At 33.1% G+C, this 11,621-nt stretch overlaps 1 protein-coding gene across 1 annotated transcript; it reads right to left on the reverse strand.

Moving 5' to 3' along the window:
- Positions 1–8,213: 8,213 nt before the first annotated feature.
- On the reverse strand, positions 8,214–10,990 carry LOC105792133 (ACT domain-containing protein ACR8). The gene is made up of 6 exons (XM_012620549.2): positions 10,692–10,990; positions 10,282–10,327; positions 10,030–10,144; positions 9,856–9,923; positions 9,097–9,768; positions 8,214–9,003 (listed from the first exon to the last, which is right to left on the reverse strand). The coding sequence occupies exons 1-6, from the start codon at positions 10,751–10,753 to the stop codon at positions 8,641–8,643; spliced, it is 1,326 nt and encodes a 441-aa protein (XP_012476003.1). The 5' UTR covers positions 10,754–10,990; the 3' UTR covers positions 8,214–8,640.
- Positions 10,991–11,621: the final 631 nt, after the last annotated feature.

Here is an 11,621-nt window from a genome sequence, read left to right on the forward strand (position 1 = left end):
AACATCACTCAATTGAACAAAACAAATCAAGAATTAACATCGACAAAATAAGAACAAGAACAAAAAAAATCACTTAATTGAACAAAACAAAAAAAAATTAATGTATGACTCAATGTTAGAAAATCATATTTGGAAAACGCAACATAAAATAAATTTAGAGAAAAACCAAATTTTTAAAAAAAATTCCAAAACAATAACTTGATTGTGATATCTAAAGTAATAAACACTTAAATAAAATTGTATATTTTTTTATTTGTCTAGGATGAACGCTTAGACCGAGTAGTCTTCTCTTCTATCCTCAAGCTCACGTCTGTCAAGTGTGGGTAGGGGTGTGCAAATTTAGGGTAAAACCGAATTAATTTGGTTAACCGACCGAATTCGGTTAATCGGTCGGTTAATCGATGTAATTCGGTCGAGGGTCAGTTAATAATTTTTTGGAAGTTCGGTTAGCAGTTAATTCGATTCGAAAATGGTCGGTTAACTGAATTAACTGAATTTAATAAATAATATTATAATATATAAGTATTCGGTCGGTTCGGTTAATTTTTTGGACATATAAATTAATCGATTATTAAGTCGGTTAATTTTTTTATATGTTTTATACTTGTTTTGACTAAAAATAAAAAAAAATTCGGTTAATTCGGTTAACCGACCAAATTAACGGAAAAAGTTTGGTTTGGTTAATTTTGTTAAAAAAATTTTGGTTTGGTTAACGGTTAAGGGTTTAAAGGGGTCGGTTAATGGTAGTTCGGATCAGTTAACCGATTAAACACCCCTAAGTGTGGGCTTGCTTCGAATTAGAAAATTTTTCACAAAAGTTAAGAGTGGGATAATTTTGTAATTTCTCTAAACTTTTGGGTCAAGTTGTAAATCAGAAAAATATCTCTATAAATTTCCTGAAATAATCTCTTTAGAGAATTTTCTCTTTACAACTTTCTCTTGAATTCAAGTGTATGAAATAATGACCCAAGTCTTTCTTTATGTAGGGAGAGTTTAAAGAGTTCAACTATAATTAAACTTAACCACTTTAATATTAAATTAATATAATACTTATCAAGATAAATATTAGACTAAATTTAATATTAAATCTTATTAAATTAATAGAATATTTATCTACAAGATAAACATTAAATTAAATATAATATTAAGATAACCACTTTAATATTAAATTAAAAAATACTATTAAGATAATTATTAAATTAAATTTTTATAAATGTTTATTTTTTAGATATGATTATTATATTATGCGGGAGGGCAAGGATGTGGTAGGTAAAAGGTCATACCCACGTCTGCCCCACTACCGATGGTGGGTCTAATTTTTTAGAAACCCGCCTCACTGACATCCTTAGATTTGACATTTATGAAGAGAAACATAAATCAATAGTCAAAGCCTTGAGAAAATAAGAAAAATGAAGAATACAGATAGAATGATTATGGAATCATGGTTTAAAAGAGAGAGGCAACGAAGTCAATGAGTGGAACCTAAGCTAGGGTTGATGGTTGGATCGTGGTACAAATTTACATTCCTTAACTTTTTCTCGTATACTTTTAAATTTTAAACGGGCCTCGTTTTTTTGCCCAAACTCATATTTCGGGCCTATATTTTTACCCAAACCCTCCCATATTTCGGGCGGGCGGGCCGGGCCGCCCGGCCTATGGACAGGTCTACTAAGTACCATATAAAGTAAACAAAACCATACCCATAAGCTCCAATTTTTGGACCAATTATTGAAGCCCAATTATACATATCACCTCTCTCTTATTTATGATAAATTTAAAATTAAGTACTCAAAATTAAATATTAAAATTTACAAGTAAAGAGTTTCTTTTATAAGATTAAAATGTTTTGAGATTAGGTTAATGTAATTTAAAATTTTAAAATAATTTTTATTTAAAATCTCAATTTAATCATTAAAATTGTAAACATTTTCTATCAATTTAATATGTTTATTTTCTATCAACCATATGCCACGTCATATGAAGACAAACCTAACCAAAATTTCAAGTTGACAAATTTTGATAGAAAATATTTACAATTTTAATGATTTGACTAAGATTTTAAATAAAAATAGGACTTAATTTTAACTTTTAAGTATATGAATTAAATCTAAAATTTTGTCAAAGTATTGGGACTAAGAGCATATTTTAACATACTATAAAAATGTTTTGTTTATTAATAAAATTATATTTTTGGATACTTTTTGAATAATTTGAATATTTCATTTTATTGAAAATATTTATTCTAAATATGACGCTTTAAAATAAAATAAACTTAAAATTTTTAACATTAAGTGATAAGTAACTATCCACTTACTTATCCTATTCAATACTTTTTGTTAAAATTTTATATTAATTATAAATTTAATATATTTACCAAACCAGTTTAGAAATTAAACATTGAAAAATTCAATGAAATGAACTTTCTTTTATTTATAACACACTCTAAGTTGATTGGTATAAATATATATATATATATATATATATATATATATATATATATATATATGAAGCGGAGAAATTTAATTCCATGAAAATTATTTCAAGGAGGGAGACAAAGCTCCATAACAACAAAGACTAGAACAGGTTAAACCAAATATATACAATAGAAACAACAATCCAACAAAGGTATAAGGAAACTCTAAACTCATTTTTATCATCTCCAACATGGTAAATCATACTTTCCCAAAGGAACCCAACCTTTAAAGATGAAACTCTGGTTTGGCATCTTTTGTCTGGTCAAATGAAATTGAAATCGTTCTTGAGCCCTTAAAGTTGCAGTTGCTATTAAAGCACAAGCTCAAGGGAGGGAAACACAATAAACCACAAGAGATAAGAGTATTACTAACTATTGTCAATTGTTAGTATGTTGTTGAAAAACTCTTGTAAGTTATTGTAAAATTGTTAAGTAGTTGAACAATAGTAGCTTTGACTATAAAATCCAACCCTTAACACTATCAACAATGGCTTTTCTTTTCCATACTTTCAGAAATATAGTTGTTTATACAAGTATTCAACGATGAGGAGAATGCGGTGGAGATGGGAATGATGATTTACCTGTGACAAGTGGAGAGTCGGAGTTTAGGTGGTCAAGAAGAAGAAGGAGAAGGGGATAAGGAAGCTAATACTTAGGGTTTTCTTGGGAAGAAGGAGGATCCCTAATCTCTCGTGCTCTAAGGTATATATAGAAGGGTCACCCCTTGAAACAACCAGTTTTTAATGAAATCAGAATAGTGGTTTCGGGACCATAAATTTGACATCAAAAAATTTATTTTATTATTATTTTAATGTCTACAGCATGTTAGTGGTGTTGTATAAAAGTTTCATGAAGAAATTTTATCGTTTGCATGTTTAATTTGATAAAAAGGATTAAATTGCATAAAGTGCAAAACTTGTGTTCTACTAGAGAAGGTGTCAATTTAATATGAAGTTGGAATATGAGTGGCCTTAAATGGTAGTTAGACCATAAAGATTAATAGTGGACAATGATGGACATTATTTTTATGATTTTAAAGGTCATTACTTAAGGTTAATTTAGTAAATAATAAAACAACTTAAAATAAAAATGAATAAAAGAAAGACATCATCTTTCTTTCTTCTTCTCCAACCTAAAAAAGCTAGGGCAAGACACCATTTTTGAGCACCTAATATTCGGCCAACATTACTAGTGCATGTAAGTGCATTTTTGCTTGGTTTTTAATGATTTCTAAGTTTTTGGAGTCGTTATAACTTAATCTAGCTAGCTTAGGGACTAATTTGCAAAATTGTTAAAAGTACAGGGTTTTACTATGAATGTATGTTGGTTTTTTTTATGTTTGAGGGATGGAAATGAATATCTAATGATATTTGAGCAACTTTTATAAAGAATTTTTTGATGAAATTGTCAATTAAGGATTTTATTGAAAAATAGAAAAATGTTCATGGTGAAAATGTGAAATAAATGAAATATAAGGATTGCTATGGACTAATTAATATTCGACTAGCATGGGTGTAGATTAAATTGCATGAATTTGCATTATTATGAGATATGGGCTAAATTGTATTGAATTCAAAATTATAGGGGCAAAAGTTTAATTTTGCCAAAACATGATTTTTGGATTAAATTGAATAGAATGAATTTTGAATGAATTAAATTTGATTATTTAGATCAAGAAAAGCAACGTACGGATTTAGATCGAGAAAAAGAAAAAAAGTATTGGATTAATCGACCGTTTTTCTCCGTACATGTTTGATGTAAGTTCGTATATTTAATTTGCATTAAATTATGTTTGATTTAAATACTTTTATGTTATATTCTTGGTATTATGACTCTACGAAAATATTCAACGAAGTTTTGGCAATTTTCGGATCCCGTTTGAACCTTAGGAATATATAGGATACAAATTACATGCATTAGGGGTTACCGTGTTTTGGGTGTTGGTCTCGTACGTCCTACAGGTGTCTGAGTTTTCGGCATGTGTTGCGATTACTTGATAGCTTTTGTAAGCAGACCTATTTATGGCTCAAGAGAGAGCATTGATATGAGATATGAGTTAGTGGTGGTTCGACCACAAATGGGCACTTAGTGTGCGAGATTCCCGCGTATCCGATATTATTCTAGTGGTTCAACGGATAAACTAAAAGTGAAGGATCGGTATAAGCATCGACTTATAATGTCATGAAAGCATGAGAAAGTTATGATAAGATATTGATTAAAGATCTTTAGTATGTTCATAATAGAATGAATGTTTACATGGAAAGCTTAATGAAGCTCTTTGTTGTATAATGAGTTTGGTTAATTTATATGCTAATTATATTTGTGAATTGTTGTTGGTACTTAGGCTTGTGCCAAGCAATGTTGGATATGTACATTATTTTCTTTTATGCTTTTATAATAAAATAGTAAGTAATGTTAATGATTCACGAACTTACTAAGCATTTTATGCTCACTAGTGTGATTTTTCTCTTATGATTCTAGTTAATCGGAGGTTCGTGCGGTTTGGAAGCTTGTTGGAGATCCATCACACTATCCATCAGTTATATCGGTATATTTTAAAGTTTTTGAATTATGGTTAAAATGGCATGTATAGGTGTCTTGTTTAATGAATTTAGCCATTATGTGTGGCTTGTATATATGTTATTTTGGTTGATAAATTAGTTGGTAAGTTATTAAGACTATATGGTATTTTGAGTGGTTGTTAAATTGATGTGAATGCTTATTTTTAGGTGCAAATGGCTTGAGCATGAATTGTGAGTTGGTGAGAAAAATGGCTTGGAAATGGCCTACTTTTCGTCCACACTGGCGTGTGTCTCAGTCGTGTGTGACACACGGTCAGGCGACACAGCTGTGTGCCCCCTGTAGCTTTAAAAGGGGTTGCAAGTCAAGCTATTACACGGCCTAGCACACAACCTGGCATACGAGCGTGTGAGGTCATTTCGAAGGGTATACAACCTGGCACACGGGCGTGTGGCCCAAGTCAGTAAGTTACACGAGTGTAGACACGGGATGGAACACAGGTGTGTGTCCCTATTTTGAATATCCACATGGTCCAGGACACGGGCGTGTCTCTTGGCCATGTGACCCCTGCAGTTGGAAAAACTTTAACTTTTTTCTGAAAAATTTCATATGTTTCTGATTTAGTCCTGAATCGTTTCCAATATCCGTATTGAGCCTCAAGAGCTAGTATAAGGGACTTTATGTATGTTTTTGGATTGATATTGTTATGTTTATCTTGTGATTTTATTTATGAATTAAATTGTTCGTTGTATGACGTTATGTTTCGGTAACGCTCCATAGCTCTAATCCAGCGACGAATACGAGCTAGGGGTGTTACACCCCCAGTTCTGTAGTGCCATGCAGTCGACAATACAGGGGTAGGCATGATTGCATCGTTAGTGTATTGTGTGGCCTTGCTCTAGCATTCTCCTCCCTGAGGTTGTACGAAGTTGTTACACCCAATGGTTCCCACAAAGGGTGTGCACCAAGTGGTCCTTTCGTGGCCCCTATGAGAGATGTGTAATGAACCTTCTATAAGTTGGTTCAGGTAGGATATACCGAAGGCTTTCCACAAACTGTCCTAAGTGAAGAAGGACTGTCACGGACAATTCTCAACGAAGGGTTGTGTGCGAGTCACTCCCAGCAAAGGGCTATTTGCAGCTTGCCTCATATCTCTCCACGTGTCTCGCTCTTTTAGGTGTATAATAATTGCCCCTAGTTAAGAGGTGGGTTACAAAGTGACCTACTTCGAGACCTTACAAACAACTATTATGAATTGAGCGTTAAATAGCGAAGTTACAGTACGAGGGGTTTGGAAGGTGAAGAGTTGCATTGTTTGTGTGTGTTGGAGACGTTTGAAGGAAAAAGTTACATTGCTATGTGTGATGTGATGTGGGAGACATCCTTGTCGAATGGATTTGCTTGGCACCAATGATTTGGTGTGACAATAATAATACTTTAGCATGTGACTAACGCACTTACTATGCCACTATCAATGAATTTCTTTGTTTAGCTTTGCAAGTATCTAAAGATATATTCTCCTCAAGAGGTAGATGGGAATTCAAAAACACTTAGAAGATGAGATAAGTAGGGTGAATCATAATGTAATAGTTATTGTTGTCGGTTATAAGTTTAATGATGTTGAAAAACTATTGTAAGTTGTTATAAAGTTGCTAAACAGTTGAACACTTGCAGCTTTGACTATAAAAGTCAACCCTCAGCTGCATCAACAATAGATTTTTTCATTCTTTCATAAATACAAAATACATTTTATTTTCTCTCAAAATTTTCTTTCATTCCTTTAAGTTTAGCTCGATTCATGTACAACTACTACATTCTTGATGCTTTTTGTTAATGAAGAACAACAAGAGAGGTCATTGCTTGGGTGATAAAGAAAAGGAGCTCCACTAGCTCCAAAATTCTCTCACCTACAATGAAAGGTTAGATTGAGCTCCTCTCGTTGAGCAACTCTGACGAAGACAAGCAACATGGTCAACCTTGGTCCTAATAGGAGTTTTATTACGCTGGAAACGAAGAAGAAACAACAAAAAGGAAGATGAGGTAGGAGAAAAGAAAGTGAGAGGCGGCCAGCCTTGCACTGATATGAATGCACAAGGGGACCAAGGGCTTTGGGTTTTTTGAGCATCAAGAGAAAAGTTCTTTTAAAGTTCCCATATTAGTTTTTAAGTTAATTGATATTTTAACAATACAAATAAAATAAAAGTGATTCACTCTAATGGGAGCATATATGTGTATAACAATGGACAATGATAGTAGTAAAAAAAGAGTCTATACCATTGTATATTATATACAAGATTAATCAAATAAATATACATTAACTAAAATTCAATCATTCACTACACTACACGAGTGTATTTAAAGAAAAAAAGTATTATATACAAGATTAATTAAATAAATATACATTAACTAAAATTCAATTACTCACTACACGAGTATTTTTTAAAAAAGTATTATTAAAGTTAAAATATGATGAAAAATAGATAATATTTTTTAAAAAGAAATAAAAAATTTATAATTTTCATGAAACTAAAAATAAATTTCACCATTTTTTCATAAATTTTATGAAATTAATTAATAATTTACAATGTATCTTAAACCTTTAATAAAGTGATTCCCACTCATGAATGCATCGTGATAAGCGGATTACTTCTTTAAAAACCTGACGACGAGAAGACTATCGATAAGGAAAAAAGAAGAAGAAGCATTTAACATATTGCAAAGATATTGAGGAGGCATAGTTTTTGGGGCGGCGGCGGCAGGTGCAAACCGTTAAATTTATTGTTGATTAACGCATTATTGAACACTTCGTACCTCACCTAAAAAATACAAATTTTCTATTGCGAAAAGGCCACTTTTTGATGGTTTTTCTTGCTCATTTAACTTTTCAAATTTAATTATTTAAATTTTAAAAATCTTGTTTTAAGATATTGCCAATCAATGAAATACAGACAAGATCGGTTTTTTTATATAAAAATATATATCAACTTGTGACTTCTTTTAATAAAATAAAAAAGAAAAATTATTCCCCATTGACATTAGTTGCACATGTTTTTCCTCTTTGATTGATTCCCACATTGCTTACATACATAGATTTTTACCCAAAGTATTCCTTTTAATCTAGAAGGTAAGACCTTTAATCTTAAAAATATTCCCATGATCACAAGAATCTTCCTTCAAACAAATGGAACCAAGTAAGAAATATTAGACAAAATAACATATTAAAAAATAATCAAGTCAACCATTTTAATTAATTAATACCTAATAGTAGATATATGTACAAATGTTTTTTGTATAATAAACCATATATATATTTCTTGTTCTACCTAATATTCATCTTTTTCTCTCTGCCAGCAATAAATTCACAACCCCCCCCCATCTTTTTCAACTTTTCTCATGTTTTTCTTTTTTTTCTTTTCATTCACTTTCCATTCAAATTCTTCCCTCCCAAACAAAGCATTGCCTGCCTCTCAATCTTCCACAATGTGATCATGTCTATTCAAACCCCCCCAACTATAACAACAACAACTATCACCAAATTCCACCCTTTTTCTTTTTCATCTGTACACAAAGGCCAAATCAAAACCTGAAAGCAAAGAATAATGCCAATTTGCCAACCAAATATACCTTTGAATCTCTCAAAATACAATTCAAGAGTAAGATTTAATCAACCCCAAATTGTAGAGATTCCTTCTCACTATGCTCCCAAGTGATAACAACACTGTCCCACCAACCCCTACTGCTTGCTCTTCCCTTTCCACCTTTTCTTGATATACCAATGGCAATTCCTTTACCTTTAACTTCCCCAAACCTATCTTTTGTCTTACGGCTTCAATGGTTTTGGGATCCGCTAGGTTCCCGATTGCATCCGTTACGTAGAAAACGTTTAGAGCCATGTCCCTCGTGGTTGATATTTCGGCTCTTGTTACGTTAAGACCGTTCTCTCTAAACGTTCGGGTCACATCTGCTAATAGAGCCTGCCTATCTACTGTGCATAACTCCAGCCTTACACCCTGAAATCACAAGAAAGAAGTGGATAAGTTGTTTTGAATATTAGATAAAGACTCAACTGTAAATAGAGAAATGACTTGGAAATTGGAATTTACCTCATATGCTCTCCTTTCAACTGCAGCTTGCAAGCATTGGATTACGCGTTGTCTTTCAGGTTCTGAGCTAATTGGGGTTCCGTCCGAGTGCCTAATATAGAATTCCTGATATGCTTTATCCCCAGTTGTGTTGATAGTTGCATGAAACACAACATACTGCATATCTGTTAATGTGCAAACAACATCAAAGAGAAGCTTGGTTCGATCCTTGCACTGAACATTCACAACCGAATAACCCCTTTCGACCCAATTTTGCACGGTGACCACAGGTAAATCTACCTTATGTTGCAAAATAGGCTTTCTATCATAGTCACGATCTGCAAACATCATTTGATGTAACCTTCTTTCGGTGTGGGTTACAGCCATAGAAACTGAAGTCTTTGCGCTACGAATATCATTGTCACCTTTCAAAACATTCCTTAAACGTGCTTCAATTCTGTCAATCTGTTGCGAGTCCTCGATTGGAGACCCTGAATTGCAATCTTTCACATAAATCAAAGAAGCGATTCGACCATTGTGAGTCCATACTTTAGCATCGACCACATTGCATTGTAGATCAGCTAAAACTGCAAATACTTCCGATAAAAGACCAACTCTATCGGTTCCAGTCAATTCCAATGCTGTTAAACCATCAAACCCATGGCTTCTATCAGGATCAGTGGTCTCAAGGGACTGTAATTGAAGAAAAACCAACACAAAGATCAGTTTTATAGGAAATCAAAATAGTATAAAGGGCATTAATCAACTGCAATAAATTACCTGCTCGATGTAACTAATAACGCTTTCGTCAGTTAATTTGTTTCCGTTTAAATCAGTCACATGGAAAACTGCAAACCCAAAAAAGGGTAATGTTAGAAACAGGGATTTCAAGCAACACCCAGAAACAGGAAAACTTTATCTAAAAATTAAAAGGGGGGGGGGGAGCGACCTTACCATCCATGAACCATTGGCCATCAGATGAAATGTAAGCCTTCTTAATTGAAAGGTTCAGATCTGTTAAAACTTGAACAGCGTCTAGCAAAATCCCGTGTCTTCTAGCACTGTCAACCTGGAAAAATCATAGCAACGAAGAAAAGAAAGAAGAAAGTGTCAAAGGCCTTGAAAAATCAAAAGAAAAACAAGAGACTCATAAGTCAAAAAATTGGAGCGGTGTGTTCATATTTGAGAGGTTTCGTAGAAGCTAACCTTGACAAGAGTTGCAGTGGGGCAAACGGCATTGTCAATGACCACTCTGTAAAACACAATAAAAAGGCAGGAGAAGGTCAAACACTGGGGAATACACTTTTTTTTTTTTGAATTTTCAAATTTGATTAGGTAATATGTAATTTATTATTGAAAAGTGCACGGAAAATCGGAAGATTTTATGGAAAACATGAAGAAGAAGAAGAAGAAAATCTGTACATAGGTTTTTGGTAATAATAATTTAAACTAAAATTTGTGCCTACTCGTTAGGGTTCAGAGATGATTTTGTTAACCAGTATGGGGAAGAAACTGTTCAAATTTTAAATAAATAAACCTTAAAACCAGAAGTGAGAAGAACATAGATTTGTGACAAATTTTCTCTGATTTATACATAAGAAACGAAGATTACAAACCTGGGAGTACTCATCCTTATCACAAGCTTCTCATATTCATCAAGACAAGCATGCCACTCCATATTTTCTCTTCCACTTCTTAATTCTCTGTCTCTTGAAGAACCCAAAAAAGATTGAAAACTTGACTAATCACTATACAAACCCTTTATATATCTTGAAAGAAGACGGCTGGTTTGAATCAAACAACAAGGACCCAAATGCCAAATACTCTGCAAAATCTTGTTTTCCCTTGTTTTTCTTTTGTTTCTAGAATAAAAGAGATGAAGCAACACCGCCTTGATCTTTACCTTCCCTTCTTCTAATGCCCCCTTTATATATACACGCATTAATTATGTTACCGAAAATATATACAATAATTAAAATATTTTATTTATTTTTGAATTTTTATAGTAATATAGAAACGACGCCACTATTTAAGTAACGCCCGCCCAATTAGTCAGCCCTTGATTCCATTTCGTTCAACACATTCCCATTTGTCAACTTTTATTAGTGCCACGTGTCATTTGATCCCCGATCTGGGTAGTTCGTATGTCCAGCTCGGATTGCCACCTGTATTGAGTCTACTGTCCTTTTGCGTGTCTTCAACTCAAAAAAGAGGGTATCTGAATACACGGTGACGGATCTATCCACGTCGGCAAAAAAAGTAGCTTGATTGTTAAGTCTTCTTTTTCAAAATTTGCCGACGGGAATTTAATTTATGACGTCCGCACGTGACAACACCTTGCTCGCTCGGATCGGCTTTTTCTCCGTCTCATCCTATTTTTCTGGGCCGGTTTTCTTGTATTTCTCGGCGTAATGTAATGCGACCCAATTTCCCGTTTTACCCTCTGATTTTTCGTTAGGCTCACTTTTGTGAATGGATTAGAGTAGGATTTGAGAAAAAGGGAAGGTGTGAAAGTGAAGATTAGGAGAGGAGAGGGATCAAAGCAT

Source organism: Gossypium raimondii, chromosome 8 (assembly GCF_025698545.1).
Source record: "Gossypium raimondii isolate GPD5lz chromosome 8, ASM2569854v1, whole genome shotgun sequence".
In the NCBI taxonomy this organism is placed as follows: Eukaryota; Viridiplantae; Streptophyta; class Magnoliopsida; order Malvales; family Malvaceae; genus Gossypium; species Gossypium raimondii.

Coding starts and splice junctions, on each gene's coding strand:
- LOC105792133 (XM_012620549.2), bottom strand. CDS start 10,753: ATGGAGTGGCATGCTTGTCTTGATGAATATGAGAAGCTTGTGATAAGG. Junction 9,924..10,029: donor TGGCCAATGGTTCATGGATG/GTAAGGTCGCTC, acceptor TTGGGTTTGCAG/TTTTCCATGTGACTGATTTA. Junction 9,769..9,855: donor TTATTAGTTACATCGAGCAG/GTAATTTATTGC, acceptor CTTCAATTACAG/TCCCTTGAGACCACTGATCC.